At 39.2% G+C, this 21,678-nt stretch overlaps 1 protein-coding gene across 1 annotated transcript in view; it reads right to left on the bottom strand.

Moving 5' to 3' along the window:
* Window positions 1-21,678, bottom strand: part of cacna2d4a (calcium channel, voltage-dependent, alpha 2/delta subunit 4a) — an 86,441-nt gene that overhangs the window by 57,288 nt on the left and 7,475 nt on the right. Inside the window, exons 4-28 of the mRNA XM_027272152.1 lie at window positions 15,830-15,946; window positions 15,681-15,740; window positions 15,202-15,364; window positions 14,966-15,097; window positions 14,473-14,533; window positions 13,249-13,399; window positions 12,504-12,578; window positions 11,117-11,206; window positions 10,922-11,035; window positions 10,707-10,785; window positions 9,546-9,679; window positions 8,318-8,395; window positions 8,142-8,222; window positions 7,971-8,059; window positions 7,798-7,882; window positions 7,329-7,400; window positions 7,121-7,182; window positions 6,876-6,943; window positions 6,737-6,782; window positions 6,523-6,620; window positions 5,992-6,085; window positions 5,734-5,826; window positions 4,926-5,024; window positions 3,087-3,112; window positions 2,667-2,735 (exon numbers count right to left, since the gene is read on the bottom strand). Coding sequence (XP_027127953.1) covers window positions 2,667-2,735; window positions 3,087-3,112; window positions 4,926-5,024; window positions 5,734-5,826; window positions 5,992-6,085; window positions 6,523-6,620; window positions 6,737-6,782; window positions 6,876-6,943; window positions 7,121-7,182; window positions 7,329-7,400; window positions 7,798-7,882; window positions 7,971-8,059; window positions 8,142-8,222; window positions 8,318-8,395; window positions 9,546-9,679; window positions 10,707-10,785; window positions 10,922-11,035; window positions 11,117-11,206; window positions 12,504-12,578; window positions 13,249-13,399; window positions 14,473-14,533; window positions 14,966-15,097; window positions 15,202-15,364; window positions 15,681-15,740; window positions 15,830-15,946 — 2,236 coding nt within the window. The remainder of the gene's footprint in view (window positions 1-2,666; window positions 2,736-3,086; window positions 3,113-4,925; window positions 5,025-5,733; window positions 5,827-5,991; window positions 6,086-6,522; window positions 6,621-6,736; window positions 6,783-6,875; window positions 6,944-7,120; window positions 7,183-7,328; window positions 7,401-7,797; window positions 7,883-7,970; window positions 8,060-8,141; window positions 8,223-8,317; window positions 8,396-9,545; window positions 9,680-10,706; window positions 10,786-10,921; window positions 11,036-11,116; window positions 11,207-12,503; window positions 12,579-13,248; window positions 13,400-14,472; window positions 14,534-14,965; window positions 15,098-15,201; window positions 15,365-15,680; window positions 15,741-15,829; window positions 15,947-21,678) is intronic.

Below are 21,678 nucleotides of genomic sequence, written 5' to 3'. Positions count from 1 at the left end.
TCTCCACCAAATCAGCGTGAAAGCCGAACACAACATTAGAAAACTGACCAGGTTCTCTTCAGACAAACACTGACACTCAGTGGTCAGAACTGAAACCACAATCTTTTCAGCTGATGACGGCAATGCAAATATGAATTATTATTTGCATTTAAAAGAAATTCTTACATTTCCACCAGTGAAACACAGCTCTGTTGCATAAATTAGCAGCTTTTTATCCACTGTGCTCCTCATAAAGTGAATGTGAATGAGCTATTTTTTGTGTTGTTTTGTTTACAGATTTACATTTCATTTTCTGATTTCACAGTATGCACATACACACTCTAGATCGAGGCATAGGTAATACAAGTATAGAAGTCACGTCAAAGGTAAGTACGGCACAGATTTTTGGTTGTATGTGTGTGTGCGCGCCCCTTGACGAGGCAGCTGTGAATATCACCCCTTGTGTTCAGAAGGTAAACGCAACCCTCGCTCACACAGACGCAGCAAGAAATAGATGTGAAGAGGAAGCGAGCGAACAAAGAACCAAGAGGGAGAGTGACACGACAGGGAAAAGAGAGTAACGAGGGGAGGAGAAAGCGTGGGGAAGGAAAAGGAGACAGGTCTGACAGCTCCGGAGGAGAGAGGCTAAGAAAAGAGAGATGTATGTGAGGGTTTAACAGGGTAAGGAAGAGTGTCAAAGGGTGAAACACTTTGAGTAGTGTATGCATGTGTGTGTGTGTGGGTGTCTTAAAGAAAGTCAGAGAGCAAGTCCATAAAACATTGATACATTGATTTTGTTAAAGTGAAGCAGCTGGTAGACAAGCTGTGCCACTTGACATGCAGTGACGCAACACTGACTGAAAACGGTGACGCCTGACCTCCTATAGGCGACAAATGTTTGCAGATGTACCATCATGACTTTCTTTTAAAAGGTGTAATAGTTATTTCAGATGTTACTGAGAATTTACAGGCACAGTTGGCTACGGCAGAGCTCTGGATTCGACATACTGTGACGTCAATGATTCCAAACAAGCAGAGAAAGCAAGAATGAAGCAGAACGGGGGAGGAAAAAAGAGAAAAAACTGTAAGAATGAGAGGCCGTGAGATTAAAAGAGCGACAGAAACACATCTATTTTGAACTCTCTCACTTCTTCCCGCTCTCCCTGTTTTCCATTTCCAAATATAACGTGATTTTCACACCTCAGACAATTTAGAAGAAAGCTGTGAAATACAGATAAGAGTGGATGTTTGTGTGAGTGTTTTGTCCAAGTGTGTATGGAGTGTTGTTCTGTCTGTCACCAAATGCATCCAGGAATACACTATGTGTATATGCGCGCGCATGCACACACACACACACACACACACACACGCTCTCAGGATGCAGCTCCAAAGAGTAATGTTTCACCTAGATAACTATGACTGATGAGTGTGTCATTCACAGATGGGCTTACCAGGCCGAAACACACAGTAACCAACACATCAGGAAATTAAAAGAAAGCCATAGACTGTGAACGATAAGACAAAATGCTCTGAAATACAGCTCACAAAATCTTTCCTCATGGAGAAACATCTTTAAAAAAACATTACACAGATAATCATCGGAGTGAAATTAGAGCTCAGGAGCTACTGAAGAATCCAGACACAACAAAGGTGAAATAATCTCCAAGCATCTCCAATCGCATGTTTACAATTAGAGTTGGACCAATACGTCCGCAGCCCGATATTATTGGCTGATATCAGTTTGAGGTTCATTCTTGACCTTGGAAACAAAGCAAGGTTCTATTTAGCATCTGTTCTGGACCTTTCTCTTATATCACAGAAAAGGTTTGTTGTCATGGGATTGTAGCTGTTCAAATTTACATTTTAAATCAGTGCACTCTCGCAACTTCTTGGCCATGTTAGTTTAAAAGCCAAACTTTATGACAGCTCTGTTTCTTACATGTACTGTTGTACTGTAAAGACTGTAAATCCGTACAATAATATTTAAACATCTTTATCTAAAAAACAATATTATCATCAGCTTTTTATCAATATCGAGTACTGATACCAGTGGTAGCCTCATATTCAGTACTGATCAAGTCTGGTTTTAATCGCAATTTTTGTCTACAGTGTTTATCCTGTTTGCAGAAATGTAAGCATTTGATTTACTTATGGATTCATACAGCTCACACAGTTTTTGTGTCCTCAGAAAAAACTTGTTATCTTATCCAGAACAACTCCAAATGAACAGAACAACGGAGTAAGTAACACCAAACAATGAATATGAACAAGCTGTTGTCTGTTCCAACGAAACAAAACAGCCAAAAATAAAATGTTTGAGGGTTTTCCTTGGAGTGAATTCCATTGTATACCCAATAAACATGGCAAAGTGTTACTGACAAAGCAGCACATCACAACCACAACACAATTTTACCAGTAATTACCATCCAATCAGCAAGTTCAAATGTCACCGCCAAATCAGTAAGTCAATTTTATCATGTGTGACAGCAAGCGAAGACAGAGAGAGGAGACAATGAAGAGACAGGAGATGTTTCAAACATGCAGGGGGAGAAAGCATTGCAAGTGCATGTGTAGAAAAAAAGATAAGAGAGAGGGAAAAGACACAGAGAGTGTGTGTGTGTGTGTGTGTGCGTGTGTGTGTGTGTGTGTGTGTGTGTGTGTGTGTAAACAAAAAAATGTCATCCTACCTCCAGCGATGGCAGTTTTCTTCCCCACCGTAACAGTGACAGCAGTGGTAGCAATTGCTATCCTCCCTGCTGGTTAGAGCAACATACACACACAATTAGCAAGAATTTACAGTACTGCATCAATACATGGACAGGTGGACGCATGCATATGTACATCACAAACACACAAATACTCCTTCCAAATGTGTAAACATGCATGAGCGTGCACAGGAACTGAAAAGGAAAATGTTCCCAGAATATTTCATGTTCTCGCATATATCATTTGTAGGTCTGTGAACACTAACAGTGATAGTGACAGCTGAAGTGTTAGTATAGCTATGCCAAAATGTGTTTGGAAATATGTGGGTGACAGATTTGACTTGGACCCACTAGGTAATATTTAATAAAAGTCATGCATTCATCTTCTGTGTGTCTATTCACGGCCTTCGTGCCACCTGATGCCAACTGTCACCGAGCCACAAATTCCAGCCAGATTAACAGTTTAAACGTTACGTAACACAGAGTATGAGAGCTAATCAGCTAAAACACTCATAACAGAAGGATTGTGTGTGTGTGTATGTCTGCCCCATGTTTATATCTCCACTATTTACTCCATTTTTTTTGCCTCCATGACAATCATGCATTCATAAAATTCTGCGATTTTGATGAAGGTGAGATTCCTTTGTTGTTTTGCCGTGGAGACTTGTCACATAATAACAGTAGTAACTGAACAACAGAGGTAACACAGCCGACAAACTCAATGAAACCAGACTTTTACTTCTCAACGAAAAATTCGTCAAAGAAAGATGAGATAATGACTCAGCACTATGCAAATTAACCAGACCCCTTTACTGGCTCCCTAAGAGAGGAGAGGAGGTTGCCATACTTTGATTGCATGCTCGTGCAGTGAAAGAGAGAGAGAGAGGAGAGAGGGAGAAAGAGAGAGAGAGAGGATTAATGTGACAGAGACAGAAAAACAGAAAACGACAGAGACTGTTAGGAAGAAATGGAAGACCACGGTACACATCATGCTTTGAGGTGAGGAGGAACAGAATGAGAATGAATAAAAAAAGGAGGCATGCCAAGTATAAGTAAAAGTTTTCCTCTACCCTCCTCCTCCTCCTCCTCCTCATCATCATCATCCTCATCATCATTCGCCTCCCTCCGTTTCCTCCCTCCCTCCTCCGCTTGGAGCTCCACCTCCTCTGCACTCAAGGTGGCGCTATAGTCAGCCTCATAGTCCCTGAATATATCTGAACACAACAAACTACATCTAACAACAACCTAAAACATATATGTAAATATATATATATAAGTCCATGGTTTTAAATGATGGCGATATGATAAAATGTTTCATTACGTGTAAATGTAATATGAAACATTTACCACCATCATGGAGTAAAGACTAAACTTGAACATCCTAATACTGCGCAGTATCTTTTATATTTAATGTCAAGATCATGCGCAGATTCAGTACATACCTGGACATACATGCGTATATACTTACTTCAAGTAAGTGAGGAAGTGGATATATACACACATCCTGTGCTCTGTCATAAGGAAGGGCAGTATTATCATCCTCATATTCAGTGAACGTACTGCATTTCAACAAAATTATATTTAAGTACGCACTATGTTGTAAAGATTACATTCAAATTCCTGTGCTTTGATGCTGTCTAAAGCACTTTGCTGTAAACATATTTTTTAGAGGATATAATTCGAGTGGAGCTAAACGAGAAATTAAATTCAGAGGCAGAGAAAGGCCGGGCTCAAAATCCCATCTGTTTACTGACTTTCATCTCACGACTAGATTTAAAAGGTGGAGTTAAGTGTTAGTATGATGTGATGATAAACATGATGACAGTAGCTGTTAATTTTGTCGCTCTCGAGCTGCTGATTATTCTTCACAGCAGCAAAGTTCCCAGAATAAGAGCTCTGGTAAAGAACAAACTTTAAAAAAAATAAATAAAAAATCAGTCACGAACTGAAACAAACAAATTAATGTTTAAACTTTCCAAACCTGTGTTGGATTCAAACTACATAAATATACAGAGAAGTAAACAGAAAGGAGCTGTTGTAGCCTGCAGGCTATAGAGAAATGAGCCTGTCACTGAGAGAAGTCTGGCTCAACCTGCTGAACGTGGCTGAGAAAATTGGAAATAAAACACTAGAAAGGGTGTTTCGTGAGCCTGTGTGTGTGTGTGTGTGTGTGTGTGTGTGTGCATTTGCTCAGTAAAGGTATGTCCTCTACCTCTAGTCTCTTGTCTGGGCATGTAGTATAGAAACTGTCCAGCTGGGTACTCAGCTGCTCTGCGATACCACTCTGGGAAATGGTCCAACGTGAACATATTCTCCTTGTCTGCGGAGGTCAGGAAAGACCTGGGGAGAGACAAAAATAAGCTTACACAAAAGAAAAATACTATCTACTGCCTAAAAATGATGACAACAGCAAAGAAGGAAAGAAGCAAGAATGAAAACAAGGACAAGCTAAAGTGGAAAACTAAAAGGAATTTAGAAATTTGGCAATAAGTGAGGAAAATAAAAATAGAATAATAATATCGTGAAGCAGTGAGATGAAGGAGGAAAAGAAGAAGCGTTAAGAAACAAGAAAGATGTTTAAGAGACACAATACTAGACAACTACATCGTCTGAGATGCTTTAAAATCCTAGACAGCAGCTGAGATACAAGGATTTACTGGAAAAGTGTAGTTTGGTTGTTATTAAATGTTCATATATCATCAAATATGAAATCTAACTGTACATTCTACCAAACAGGGTGACAATAAAATTTAAGGCACAACACAAAAAAAACAAATGTACAGTGTTAGCAACATTAACTGCTAATGCATTCATTCGTTTTAATCATTTGCATGACTGTAACTGGGATTTTTAACAGAAGATATTAATTGTACTGACCACCAGAGGGCGGACTCTCTCCTCACTGTAATTTCAGCTTTAATTCATGTTTTTAAGGACTATCACTCTCACATAGTCAGCACTTCTTCTTTTAACCCCATTTTTTAACCCCTTGGTTACCTGTAGGTATTTAAAGTTTTAATGTGATGATATATAATATAAAAATACTCACTTGCCAGTTCTTTTCTCAATACCAGTGTATCTCTGGAATCTCATCAGGCCCGAACGAGTCCCCAAGAACGCTGTCTCTATCCCCTCGTCCACACTGAAACCCGGAGAGAAACATTGGACAGAAAAATAGACAGAGGTGAAGCAGATAGAGTGAAAAAGCTAGTATTTGTAAAAAAAATTAAATTTTTAAAAAAAAAGTCCACATCTTAATTAAAAGAACATTCAAATTATGTGGGTTTGCATTTGTGTCAGTATTCACCCAGATGTGTTGAGCATTAGAGCTGTCCAGTAAGCTTCCATAGGAGCCGTGACCACAGCATCAAATAGAGTTTGTTCTATCAGCAGTGCATCACCTATAAAGAGACCAACGGGAATAACATATATGAATGGTAATGAATGGCAAGGGAAAAAGAAAGAGGAGGGCAGAAAATAAACATCAAGCATTGAATAAAGAAAACCGTTTCAAAATCACAAGACTGGATCAGTGTGTTCCATTTTTGTTTGTACAGTTCACGTGCAGAAAAATAATCTTGTTTTAACGTTTGGTTAGGTGCTTTAAGACTATTAAGTCTGGCCATTATTCTTGATTTTACTGTGATTTTGAAAACAAAACTTGAAAATATCATAAACTAAGATAGGGCTATGTTGTGTTTAAGGACTGCATGCTGTGTAAGTGTGTTCATTTCTTGTTTGACCTCTGCAAACACACACTATTCATTTACTGATAAGTTGCAGGGTTGAAGGTTGTTTTATTTTTCGATGAATCAAAAGATGATGAGGGTCCACTTACATTCCAGATCTGCATCTTTGCCTGTGAGGTATCGCTTCACAGCCTCTAGCTGCGTCAGCTTACGATGGTCTGGATCAATGTCTGTCTCACAGTAGGTCCTACAAGCGCACAGAAACGTACACTGACTGTAGTCATGTATTCACGAAGAGCTCCGAACACTTACACTGGTGGGAGTCCCATAACGTCTATATTCTGCTAGTTATACAGCACTCACCATTCGCTGGCTATGATCAGGTCTGGAGCCTCTAAGTCATGAAGACCTGACAAATAAAAATAAAAAAAATTGAAAAAGCCATGAGAGAGAGAGTATAGGAAAGGTACACACAAATACCAAGAAACTTAAAAAGACTTACCCTCCTCCACAGAGACATTTCCAATGAAGATATATTGTCCATATCCCTGAGTCAACACTATACCCAGACTGTCAAACATAGAGAAAATAACATTATTTTAGTACCTGTTATGCCAAAAGCAGAATGAATCAAGCACTTGTTACTTTTGTTATTTTCTCTATACAAGTAGAGGCCTTGCTTTGTTGGATAAGGTGAATAAAACCTTTTAAATACTGACAAAATGAGTTAAAAGACATCAGACAAACCTGAATGGTGTCTCATTGATGACGGTGTAGAAGTAATCATTTTTCAAGAACATCACTCGCCTCTGTGAGAGCCAGAAAGAATGCAGAGAGAAACAGCTCGTACTTAAAAGATGCACAAGGAAACAAAAACTTGGATAATATTAGAAAAGACAATAAAAACCCCACAGGAAGAAAAGGCTGTAAAAATCACAAAAACAAAACTACTCACTCCTTTATCGACTGAAGTTTTTACATCTAAGGACAACGTGCCAGTTTCTCCTTTAACCATGGCCGTCCTCAGCTGAAACACAGACGCCACACATTCAACACTGTGCTTGTTTCATCGTGTAATAACAGACGCCACACATTCAACACTGTGCTTGTTTCATCGTGTAATACTGTAGATCCTGAACAACACAACTCATACTGACATTCAAGACTCAAGATTCAAGGAGTTTTATTGTCATTACAACATGGGATGAAACAAAAATTGGTTTCCCCTGGTCCCGGAGCAGCCCAATATGAAATATAAAATATAAAAAAAAAAAAAAAAAAAAAAACAAAAAAAAAATAATATATTATATATATATAATATATATATATCTATAATATAATATATAAATATAGACATAGAATGAAAACTAGAAAAGTGCAAATTTCAATTTAGAGACACCAGATAATTAGTAAAAATGTACTTCTTTCTCCTCAGTGTTTTCCCATTCTACCTCTGACAGATCAACACTGTTATAGTTGGGTTTGGGCTTTAGCTTTTCCCCTCCTATACTGTACAGACACAAACACAAGTCTTCAGCAACCTATCACATGCTATTATGTATAAAGTGTCTCAGTTGCAATAAACACTGTATGATACAATCTTTGTCGTACCAGAGGTCGTAGGTCAGGATGAGACAAGATGTAGCGCGTTATTGGTGAGTGAGTAGGCATACCATGGACACCCAGCTGAAGAGACACATTAACATCACATTATGAATGCAGTGTCACTGATAATCTCTCGACACATTGTATATTATAGCTGGTTTACCTTGTATCTTGGCGCTAATCTCATCAGTTCTCTCAAAGCCACATCAGTCCCTACCACTCCGAGCAGAATCCCGTGAGACAGCTAAAAGGAAACACAGAACAGCTTCATATACATACAATTTTACATGATGTCTGTGAAAGGTAATGTTAGTGATGGTGATTAAAATGATTACATACAGTCTCTTTCTTCTTGCTGAACACAGGCATGGCCACCGAGGTCATCAGGAGCAGACTTTGGGCCTGAGTGTTGAACAGCTGTGGTACACGCATACACACAAACACAATGTAAACAACTGTAAAACTGAATTAAGTCGGAGGAGTTTATTCCTGTTGGCTCGAAGTGGAAAATGAAGTGAAATATATGGAGATGAATTGGAAGATGATGTGTAATTTAGTGAATCTAAATCGGTCTGAAGCAGAGGACATTAATTAGGCTAAACAAACGACCACAACTGTTCGGTGATGTAAATATAAGACAAATCAACATTATAGATACTTTAATACTGTATTTTATAAGGCTAACACTACTTAAAAAAAGCTACATTAAAGCTCTAAGTATGATTACCTTTTGTGTGCTTGGTAACTGAAGGTGGAGATGGAGATGAGGAAAGACAACAAGCATGAAATGGCAGTGAAAGATATGTCACGTGTGGTATACATGCAAAGATGCTGAAATAAAGGCAACTAGCCACAGATGCAGGAGGAAAAGAGAAACTGCAATTATTGAGGAAATGCAAATATTACTGCTTGAGCAACATAGTTGTTCAATGCATTGCTGGCTGGATGATATGACTTCTTGAGATGTGAAACCAAAGCACCACTAAGTAAAGTGTTAGAGTATGTGATAACTGTCTTTTACTGTCTTACCATCATTTGAATAGGATAGTACTGTATAGTTTGCTGTAAATTAGTTTCATTGGAGGATTATGTTGTCCATTTAAGTTAAAGTAATCAGTAATTTATTACGTTTTTCTACTTCAACACTGGCTGATAAATAGGCTATGTCTCAGTGTTGCAGTGTTTGATAGGTGGTTGTTACAGTGTTTATGGTGTCTGGGTGATCAGGTAGGCATAGTTGTTATAGGAGGTTTCACGTCATAACCTAGCTGCTATTAGTACTAGGTGGTTGCTAGACTGTGGCTAAGGTATTTTTGCAGACATTTCTAGAGCATGATGGCTACACATTTGTTATGGTGTTCTGTGTGGTTGCTAGGATGTTGCTGGGATGAATTAGATGAAGGGGGTTTCAGCACAGGCAAAGATGTGATTAAACTAGTTTAAAATGTTTTCATGACCAGCGACAGAGAGACCTTAAGTAATAGCACTGGCGTCCTAAATGAGTCTGACATTTTGATTGTGCATGCCAGATGATATTGACGCAGGATAATGAGAGAAGCAGACTGACCACACTGTCCATATAAGCCTCAGTCCAGATGATGTCGTGATCATGGTTGATGACCATTGGCCGACTGAGGACATGGAGGTACTCCATAACGTTTTCCTGGACGTCAGCCAGTGTGGAGACGTGTGTGTAATAACCTGCAGAACACACACAAATACACACACACACATAGCATATATCACCGATTAGTGTACTCGAATGGAAAAACTAGGACCCATAAATTTTAGAAAAGAAAATGTTGACCACATTATTTTTATCTGTCTTGCTTCTGGCCTTTGGGTATTATATTTAGTGCAGCATACTCATTTATCTGACTTCTGAAAATCTGGTATTCCCAGAAAACACTAAGCTGTTTTTAATGAAGACAACAGCTTGAATCTCCCATCAGTGCAAATGTGATTTTGTCGTTCTTTAAAACTTGGCTCATTTCTACAAGTGGGAGACAATGACGTCAATGGGATACCTGCAGTGAAGCTGCTCGGTGACAACATGCTACTAAAGCCTTGCCAGATATGAATATGAATATGTGAATGTGTGCAATTTATTTCCCCCCCTTTGTAACAAATACACAAGAGTGCTGCTGTTAAAATGATTAGTAGACCTGCTTACTCAACTAAAAATTAAAACTGTAGAAGAAGAACATTTTTGCAGGAGTGTAACAATAAGCGTGCTTGTCTGTTTATGACAGATACGCATTTTGTTGTTGGCAGAAGCAACTGCCAGTGTACGGAACAGAAGGGAGTGCACCTGTTACCCATTACACACACACACACACACACACACAGATATTTTTTGGCCAGCGATGTGTTTACAGAGTATCTATTCTGATAATCAGGTATTTAGTCAGGGGTTTTGATGTGCTCTGAGCAGTATAAAGCGATTATTTTCAGGTCTGAGCTGCTGCATGACCCCATGTTATTCACAAGAGGGCAGCACCTGATACCCAGTCCCATCCAGAACCACATGGGAACACGATAGACAGCCAACAGAGTTTCTTCCTTGCTGACAACATGACAATTGTAGCAGTTTTCATATCTATTATACATTGTTGCTGAATTACCTAAGCATCCTTTCCCAACTAGGAATTCAGAATAGCAACTTTTATGTTACAAACCAGATTCTTTGACCTTTAGACCTGTGATACATATGCCATTGGTTATTTACCCTTGTTGTTGCAAGCAATCCATTTAACATTTTCCGCAAATGTCATCTCTCGCCCAATCAGATAGGTGAACACTCGAACCTGGGGAGACAATAACGTATATAGTAAGATGTGGTAAACTAATTTGCCACCCGGAACAGTCTCATTTAAACAATGAATGATACTGTCTATGTGCTTACAGTACATTTAACTGGTAAATTTGTGTGTCATGTCATACCCGCCGTTCTGGCCAGTTAAACTCTTCAAAAACATCCTGGAAGTCCTCCATGGCTCCGTCTGTAATCAGCATGATGGCCTGATTACACAGGCTGCCCTGGCCCTGCGCTGCAGCCTAAACACACACACATATAATATGCTTTCATTGCTTGCAGTGCTGTATATTTTCAAGACCTAGCACTTGATTGGCACAAACCTCATTGAGGATCTTGAAAGATTCCTTCATAGCATTTTTCACTCTGCCTTCTCCTTTGACATGAAGCTCATCAACCAAAAGCTTGAAATGCTGTTGAAAGAGACACAACGAGAAAACAGACAGGCATCTGTCACTTAGACGTGATCTAAAATTTGGCAAACGGTGAATGCAGGTCACCACGGAAAAAGAGGCAGAAGCAAGAGAGATCACGAGGGAGGGAGTGAAAGAGTGTAAAGGAGGGATTATCCCTGGCTCCCTGGCACACTGACCAGTTACAGCAAAGTCATTACACCACCTGGAGGTAATCAGGATTAATCAACACGCACGCACAGACACTATGACCAATTTGTTGTGGGTTCCACCACTGTTCATCAGCCTTCATGTGGCCCATAACAGACTAATATCCCCTTACAAATGTAAGATAAATGTAAATGATTGCCCTGATTAACAAACTCAGTGATGTCAGTGTAATGTAACAAAGATGTTGAACTTTGTCGAAATTTCAACAATCACAATTAAAATTTAAAAAATAAATAAATAAATCTAGACACCTGCTCAGCATTTTCTTTAAATTCTAACAACCAAGAACCTGCTAAGACCTATAAGGTGTCCCTTTACTTGTGCCCTCCAGGCTGGTAATACGGATCTTTTGGTCTCTTTTACAGTTAAGTAAACTCTTTCTGACTTACAGTGGTAGTAAACAAGATTAATAGCTGTTTGGGATCTTATATAACAGCCAAAAACTGAAAACTGCCCTCCTGTAAATGTGTTCGCTCCAACATGAGTTTGTGCTTAAGTGTGTCAGCCAACATCTGTAAGCCCATTCTGTTACAGCCTGCCTCTCCAGGAATTCGACCAATCCAATCCCCTTGCTGACAGGTCACGTGACCTACTTAAAATTGTCAGCGGCCAGTGACCTCACCTGATCTGCAGTGATGTGAAGGGGAGTGAAAGTAGGGCATACATCCAATAAATAACACGCACACAAAGACTGAGCAGGTGTTGGGTATATGAAAACAGAACATGGGAACAGATGAGGAGGAAAAAAAGAAAAGAAAGCAGCAGTGAAACAATGAGATATTAATGGTTTTGTGGATTTAAATTGTTGAGAGATAAAAAAAAAAAAGGGCAAAGAGGACAAAGTTTTACCACACATTAGGATGATCGTCACAAAATCCTCAAACAGGTTGAAACCCTGATAACACACACTCCCTGTGATGTTTTAACTGTGATGTGATGACACCATAAGCTCTGTCTTTAGAGGATTAGTGAGATAACGGCTTACAATTAATAGGTTAGCAGAGTTGAAGTGAATTAATTAGCTCTAAGCTTGTGTGTGTGTGTGTGTGTGTGTGTGTGTATGTGCGTGTGTGTGTGTGTGTGTTACCTCTCTGTTATCCAGATCAGCTTGAACCAGCATGCCCTTGAAGCAGGGCTCCACGTAGCGAACATAGTCACTGTACTGGAGAGAGAAACCCAATACATTCCCATAATAAAATCATTGATCAGCATGATTAACAGTCAGCTTGATCATTTTTGTTATAGTTATAGAGTGAGAGTTATCGTTTACTATGCTCAAATCTACTCTATAACACAGAAACAGTTAACTATTAATAATGTGGATATATGAAAATATACTGTTGATGTATGCAGTAATATGTAGTTCACTGACCTTTAATTGAAAGTCAAGTTAAAAGTCAGTTTACATGATGTTATTCCTTTCAGGAAAATGGGATTTAAACCCTTTGCCTGGCAGAGGAACAGATTTTCGTTTTGCTGTATGGTCACTCCACTGAAAGGAGTGTAGCTTTAAATTCTGAGTAAAAACAGCTTAAGGGTCGTGGATTTGCAGCGGGCATGATTACACACACACAGTAATACCAGGATAAACCATGCTTATTACACAGATTTGTGGTTGTAGGGCTACACACAGCCAATATCCTGGAAAACCTAAAAATAAAATGAAAGCTTTGATGTTTGATGACTAAATGTTTGATGTGTGTTTTTGTGCCTATTTGCATGTGTATGCATTTACACCAAAGTCTACTGTACCGGTGTATTTGTGTGATAGGGTATTTCAAAGTAATGCTAATCAGGACTTGATGCCTCTGTTGTGCATTGTGTGTACTTACAGCTATGACATTAACAAAGTCATTTTCTCCCAGTGTGTCCAGGATTGTATTTATGGTGTGTTTGGCTATGGTGAGTCTGAGTCCCTTCATACTGCCACTGACATCCACCACAATCACCACATCTTTGGGAGAAGTGGCTGCCTGGATATACCTGCAGGAAGCAGTGATGATTATATTTTTACTACAATGCCAGCCAAATAATACTTGAACTAAATGTTTTTTAGTAGTCTAGCAGACAGACAGACAATGCAGAGTTCAAGCCTTATCCTTTTATTTGTTCCTCTGTTCTTCTCTTAATCTCCTTATTATCATCCCCTGTCTTTCCAAGCTCATTAACATCAATGAGATTTCCACTACAGCGGCTATGATCAGCAACTTTCCAGACCCTCACGGACTTCCAGGATACAGTATGTTCTGTCTGAGGACCAGACAGAGCTCCTGGAACATGATTTAGTGCTAAATGAAAAAGCACAAGTATCCTGGTCTTGTGCATGCTGGCTCACTGTCATGGTTTATTGGGACACTTGAATAGAACAGAACCATCAATATTAATAGTAACACTTGCTGTTTTCCTACAACTGTTGTGAAAAAGGTCTATCGCAAAAGGCTGCTGATGTCTGGAATATGTCCTTGACACAGGCTGTAGCTATATTTGCTACCCTTTAAGGTAACAAGAGTTGGAGAATTGGCTTTTCATGTTGGCGAGAGGAGCAGATTTGTTTGGCTACTACTGGTGAGAGCTCTAATAGACCTGACATGTTATTCACAAATATTTCTAGCTGTACTGCCTCTGGTTAGGTTAAACATCGGTTCTGTCTCTCTCAAAGAACAGACACAGACAAAGGTTGACTGCCCAACCACACCTCCGCTTAACTTTTAAAAGTTCCACTTTAAACAAATAGAAACGATAAAGAGAAACTGCACTAAAGGCTGAACAGCTTGTCAGAAATACTCCTCTCACTGACCGCCTCTGACGCTGATTCAACATGCTCAATTGGCTATATAGTTGCTGATATGGGCAGGACTGGTGCCAACTTGCCAGACGCACTAAAAAAAACTACAAGGGATGGTAAGCCTAATGCCCCCAAGGACTGTTGGCTTGGAGAGTTAGGGCCTTGACCATCCAAACTATACAGAGAGCTACAACCATTTAAAAAGGCATCAAAAAGGAAGTAGAACTGATGTTGACAGGATAACCTGATAGCTGATAGCTGATAGCCTTACCAGTTTCTGTTTCTGCAATCAAAGGTGACCACACCGTTTTCATCCGGAGTCCACTTGATCCCTTGAAGAGAGAGATAGAGAGATTTAGCAAATTGCTCAGATGGTGCTTGGCTGACTGGTCGGTTGGACAGATGAACAAATAGATGGATAGTGACAGATTGTCGAATGAGGGAGAGATGGATGAGGTAGCAGATGAGTAAAACAAGCTGTGTCACAAATCCTCTGCTAATTACTCCTCACACACACACACACACAGGAGAGAATTCACCAGCAGCCGAATTATGGCAGAGACTGAGTCATCATCATGTTTGACAGACAGTTTCCCGCATCGTCAGTTGCTGTGTAAGTACGTCGTTTGGCTTGCGTAGCTGAATGTTTGTCTACAGCTCTGTTCGTGTTGTCTCAACACTGTGCAGACGCATGGGAAACAAGCAACTGAAGATGCTGGGAATTTGGGGATACAAGCATACGTGAGACTCCGATGTGTATGAACCTGGGTAGAGTCTGAAAAAGCCTGTGGCGCTGCCAAAATACTGCCAGGTGAGAGTTGGATCTTTCCTGAAGTTCTCAGTGAACACGTCATTCAGAGCCTCAGACATATAGGCTCCGTTCAGAATATCTGGATCTACAGAAAGAGGGAGAACAAATGAAACTTACGTTTAAATGGAAAGCAGATGTATAATACAGTGTGTGCAAGGGAATGCATGCTGTGTGTTCATGCTTCTGTACCTTTGTTGTAGACATTAGTAGGGACTTGTATGTTACTCTGGTCTGTGTTAACTCGCAGTTTATTGAAATGTTCATTTTCTTCCAGTTGGAATTCTCCTCCCAGCGGCACTGGATTCCCATCTTCATCCACCGTATTGATCAGCAAGGAGTTAAAGTAGTCAAACTAGATAAAACAGTAAAGCACGACGAGCTTATTTAAGAATAAAATATTAAAGATGCATTAAAAATAGGGATTCTATAGCATGCAACTATATTTTTTTGTGTGGTCAAACTGTAAAAATATCAGTAAACTTTGCATATTCACTATAAATAGAAGTATTTCATGTGCATGAGGTGAATGGAGGCATAAATAAGATTATTTATGCCAATGATGATGTGAGTTGCTGCATAGTACAGCACAAATATATATATATCACCAAATACCACTAAAGAAGAAGTACAAATAAAGAAGTAGCATATTATATTGAAGCATCACTTACCTCCAGTGTTTCATTGTACTCATGGTAAAGATCAGCATCCTCTGCCGCTTCTGCTAATCTCTGTGATAAAATACAACAGGTTAAGGATACTCATGTCTGCAGAAGTGCTCATGTCAAATCGGTTGGCATTAAATGTGCACCATGATTACCTTCACAGATTTCATCTTCCTCCCAAGCATCTCCTCCATCTCCTCAGCGAACTTCTTTACTAACTCCTCTCCGTCCACCTCCACCATCTTCACCACACCTTCGATATCCTTGAATTTCTTCAAAACAGACACATTTTTTAAAAAAGTAATCAATAAAAAACAACTGTAAGGATTATTATATTGTATATTTCCTCCATTTTGCCTATCGCCTGTTGACAAATACACAATGGAAAAGAACAAACACAGAGACAAACACATAACCGTGGATGTAAGATCCTGGTATTACACAATTACACACACACACACACACACACACACACACACCATGCATTAGCTCTTTGCAGTACAGATGGGGGTCAAGCCATAGCTTCATCCCCTCCCCAGACCCTTCTCTAATCTGAAATATGATGTTATGAGAACTGATGCCTAGGGTTGGGTAGTAACAGATTACATGTAATCAGGATTATGGATGCAGAGTAACTATAATCAACCCAGGCTACATTTGAAAAAAAAAAAAAAGTAGAATTAGATTATAGTTACAATATAAAGGATAACTTGATTCAGCTTTTGAATGCATCTTTATCATATGGGAATTACGATAACCATTGCTTTTTAACTGATATTGATACTAACCATTAAATTGATCAATAAAGGTATGAGAGAGTCCTCATACATACATGTTTTTACACCGGTTTCAACACCTGGGTCAAAATATTTCTCATCTTTTGTTTCTTTGATTATTCTTTCTGCTTTTTGAACCTTTATTAGATAGTGACAGGTAAAGTGACGAGAAAGTAGGTAGAAAGGGAGGGGGAATGACATGCAGCAAAGGGCCACAGGTCAGAACTGAACCCTGGGCTGCTGCGGCAGGCTTGAGCCTGTGTACGAGGGGCACATGCTCTACCAGGTAAGTTAACAAGGCACACCAATCTTTTGTTTCTAAAGTCAAATAACGAAATTTGAAATCCACCAAAGAACTTAAAGGCAATTACTCAACATGAAACCTCAACATAACTTTAAAAACCAATTTTAAAGGAAATGGAAGCCTCATTTATCATAATAAGGTCTTTATACGTAGCGATTATTTCATCAATCTACATAAGTGACTTTGATTAGGCTAAATATATTTTTCTGGCTGCTAATGGGGTCGGTTTGTTTACTAAATGAAAACAGCTATATCTGTAATCTGTTGTTCGTGTGGACTTAAAGGTTAATTTCCTGCACTTATGAAAATCATTGTTATGACAGATGACAGATTTCCAGCAAATGTTTGTTTTAGTGATGGACTCATTTTCTATTATCGTTAGTAAGATAATTACCCTCCTCTGTTAACACTGTGATATAGGTACATTGTTTGAGTTCCCAGAATCACCTGGTGACTGTACAATACATTCTGGCAACTAAAATTAAATTTGTCATCAGTGTAAGATGCATTCTGCTTTCACTTGACGATGATGCTTTTGCAATTTTCATTACAGGGGAGACAGCCTAAATGAGGAAGAAAAGGGAGATGGATATGGAATAGAACGATTAGAGCTCTCTTAGAGTCTGCTACAAATACCCATAAAACAGCTCCAACAATTTTATCTTCAAACACTCAATACCTATTCAGTTTACTCAGGCAAGAAGACAGAGTCACTGAATGTTCCAGAGATAACGTAAAAGCCATCGATTAGACAGAGGTGGATGATTAATGACTTCTGTTGCCGAGATAAACTACTGCACTGGGTGTTTTTACACATCACTGACTACATAAACTGGCAACTAGGAGAAATATATATACATTATACTATATATAATATAGTATTATGATAATGTTACTACAGCAACTAGTATTACTGCTACTATTATGACAACTGCAACTGTACTGGGGCTGTTTGATCAAGTCAGTCAATATTTTACATCCTGTGAAAAATTGTTTTCTACCACAAAACACTGAGATCACCGAGGTGAATCCAGTCTGCAATACACACACAAACAAGAAACACACACTGCACCCTGTGCTGTACATGTGGAAGTTAGTTATTTGTGCACTATACTGGGGATGTTTTAATGCTGTAAAACAGAAAGGTGTGTGGTACACAAAACAATACAGACACATATATTGCTGTAGAGGGAGATGGTCAGTGGTTTCGTGTCTCTGTGAACACCCAGTTTGTGTGTTTGGTGTTGTGTGTGTGTGTGTGTGTGTGTGTGTGTGTGGCAGATGGTGAACAGGCCTGCTAGGGATTCTACAGGGGGCATAGAGGAAGACCGCACATCCTAATTACTAAAGACACACAAACATGGTAAGGTTGGTCAGACAAAAATGAACACAATTCAGTCTCTATGGGCTACAGTATAGAGTATTTTACTTAATGGGTTGGTAAAGCACTATATTGGTATTAAAAGTCATCTGTACAACTAAACAAGAAAAAAAAGTGAGATTAAATCCTTTTTGCACATGTGCATGATGTGTGTGTGTTTGAATTAAGTGTGTCATCACATTGGCTCTGGGCCATGTGCAGATGTTATACAGCAACTATATGCCAGTCAGTTGTGTTCCTATTGGCGAAGGAGCAGGGGGGAGAGGGAGGATATACACACCCTCCCCGTCCTGTCTGTAATGATGTCATGTGCCCTATATCCAACTGTCTCTACTCTAATACTATAACTATTTATGTCTCTCTGCATATACGTTTGAGCCTTAGATTTCACTCTTTGATTTGTCTCATCTATTTTCCAGACAAATTGTAATTTGTAATATATTCAGACCAAAGATTGGGAACCAAACCCAAATCAATCTCCTCTTTACATTCTCTGGTATGGCCCCATACACTTCATGTTAGGGATTATCAATCTAAGGGGATTAAATCCCCACCGCAGCTATCATCACCTTTCCCCAAGGTCACTGATATGTCTGTCTGAAGTGAGAAATTACTCAGACCATAGAAAGAGTGTGCGTGTACACGTTTGTGTGGGATCTCTCACCTTCTGCAGAGTTTAGCTCCAGAGTATCTGGCGGACAGGGCAGTTATTTCTTTGCCAAAGGATACAGCCCACTGTTGCACCCTGGACATGGAGAAAACATGATCAGTGACCGATCATCAAAGTTGTAATCAATATTAATAAAAATAATGCGATACATCAAAAGGCAAGACAAGAAAGGAACAGCAGAACAAGCAAGTGCTTTACATAAAGCATAAAGGCATAAGGATAGTAATAAAACCCATTTAAAAGGGTTTATTAGTTCTGATATTAATGGTTAATAAATCATCACAGATGCGTTTTGGATGCCTGAAAAACAGGGCTAACAAGACCATCTGTATGGAAGATGACCATGAAGGTAGACAGCCAGTCATGTTATGAGGTAATCCTGCATTCACCAAAACAGATTAAAACAGATTACTGGTTAAGGTGACACTAAACGCTGACAGTCTGCCCGTTCTAGGGTACCTGTGCTCAATAACATGCAGTAATTCACACATCCTCCATGTGAACGCAGCCGAGGTAATGTAAAGAGGTGAGAGAGTAGACAGGATGTGACAGATGGCTCAGCCTATGGGGAGTCGGCCAACCGCTGCTAGTTAGCAGGCAGGGTTGTCACGGCTCGCCTGCCAGCCTCGGTACTGAAAACGACTGGCCATTTTGCTGACTTGTGGATATGCTTATTCAGAAAAGGAGCGGGGTTTCATTCAAAATGTGAGGATTCAGAATGTAGAGGTGTGATGTACTGTAAATATTCTTCTGTTGTCAGGGCTAACAAAGACTTGTCAGATACATGGTTAAATAACTTGTTGAAAAGTTGCATACTGCCTTTACTGCATCTAAGACTGTATGCCGTGGGCTAAAGCACCACTGTACAGGCCAAACAAGGTCAGATTAAGACTTTTCTTTACATTAAAAATGACAAATCTCATTTTTGTTTAAGTTGCACAGAAAACATTGCTTAAACAATGTGTCTATCTTATTGCCAGCTATCTGCTTTCCTCATGGCATTGGAGCAATGTTCCATCTGGGGCTAAAGAGTTGACCTTCTTGGCCTAACATCTTCCGGTCATGGCCTGCTAACTTCCAAAGCCAGAGGGACTCTGCTGCCAAATCTTCCCCAGGCAGAGTGAAGCACTCTAGGCTGAGTGACCTGTGTTGGCCTGCTAAACTGCTGTCCCAGGAGCTTAATCTCCCTCAGTCACACCAGCCTAGTCTAGTGACACTCTCTGACCTGCATATGTTACAAAACACAGTGCACAAAAACATCCTGAAACGGCAACATCAACCATTGTTTTTTAGGTTTTGGTGATAAATGACCAAACTATTAAAGCATGTAGTGACACACACACATAGAAACACAGATATTAATGGCATCCAGTCAGTGCGAGTACACTAACAAAATGCTGTGTAAATATCTGTGTTTCTCTGTCCCACTCAAACCCTTCCACTTTAACACACAGACAAAAACACACAGTTAAAGGCTACTGTGGACAGACAGCGCTGTATCGATCTGTTAGTGTTTTTTTAGTCAGCAGGAGGTTTGAAAACTGTTCAGGGAAAACTGCTTTGTCTGGCTTCTGGAGACAAACAAATGCAACGTTGGATCTCAGAAGAAATAGATTTAAGTGGAAGCTGGTGTGAAAAACAACACTTAGACCTTTGAGTTATTGTAAGTTTGTTTGTGTAAAAAGACATCTTTGTATGTTTATTTGGGATAAGAGTGGGTTATTTCTGTTGTTTCTCCACCTGCAGCCTTAGTTGTTACAGACTGAACATTCAGAAACTATTTTTACTTTACATTACAGACAAAAATGTACTTTTTTAAAAACAGTTTTTCTTCAGGTGAGTAATTAACTGCCTCGCAGGGTCTCCACGGTGGCTACATCCAGTTTGCTCATGTTTACAGCTTTGAATGATTGTGTTTGACACGTAATCCTGTGTTATTGCTTAGTTCCAGTGACATTTATGAGCACCACAGAAGAGACATGACACTGAAATGACGTCTAAAGCTCAAATGGGCTGTCTGTTGCTGGGACCATAAGCTATACTTTAGTAAATACTTGGGGACACACAATCAGTCATGCAAACACACAAGAAACCCACTATCTCAGTTAGAACATCAAAAATGTCAAAGAAATGATATAGCTTACGGTAAACAGGGTCATACAAAGGGTGGCAACATCGATACAGAACTAGAGACACTAGTTATAATTGAGAATACTGAATAGAAATGGGAAACATAATCCATTTTTTTCCTTGTGTTTTTTTTAAATTAATATTGTACATTATCAGACATTTTTACTGTCAGAGTATTAGCCAAGTGTATACGTCAACGTGTGCTGTGGCTGTAGGATAGTTGGCAGTCAGTATACCCCAGGTGCCCATATGGCCCATATGTACTGTGTGGAGTAAACTGCAAATAAAAAGAACCAATTGACTCATCCATCTGACGTATGGCTTCAAGAAGGATAACGCTGCAAGTAGACTTCCCACAGGTACAAATGCTGAGTAATGTCTTAATAAAGCACTACGTCTGTCATCATGTAAATGTATTTTGTCCCACTAAATGGTGGCATATTGGGTTTCATTTTTGTCAGTCTCATGGGTGGTATAAAACCCAAAGTGGTGTATTATTTTCAGTGTACATATAGCATTATTTAATTATATATACAATTATTTATTTGTAATAGCATTATTTTCAGCGTATAGATAGCATTATTTTAATTGTATAGCATAATTTTCAATGTAATATAGCATAGTTTTCAATGTATATATAGCATTATTTCAGTGTTATATAACATTATTTAATTGTAAATGCATTATTTTCAGTGTACATGTATCTATAGTTTTAAGTGTACATATAGCATTATTTCAGTGTA

The sequence above is a fragment of the Larimichthys crocea genome, chromosome XX (assembly GCF_000972845.2).
Source record: "Larimichthys crocea isolate SSNF chromosome XX, L_crocea_2.0, whole genome shotgun sequence".
NCBI lineage: Eukaryota > Metazoa > Chordata > Actinopteri > Sciaenidae > Larimichthys > Larimichthys crocea.
This window is presented reverse-complemented; position numbering and strand designations above follow the sequence as displayed.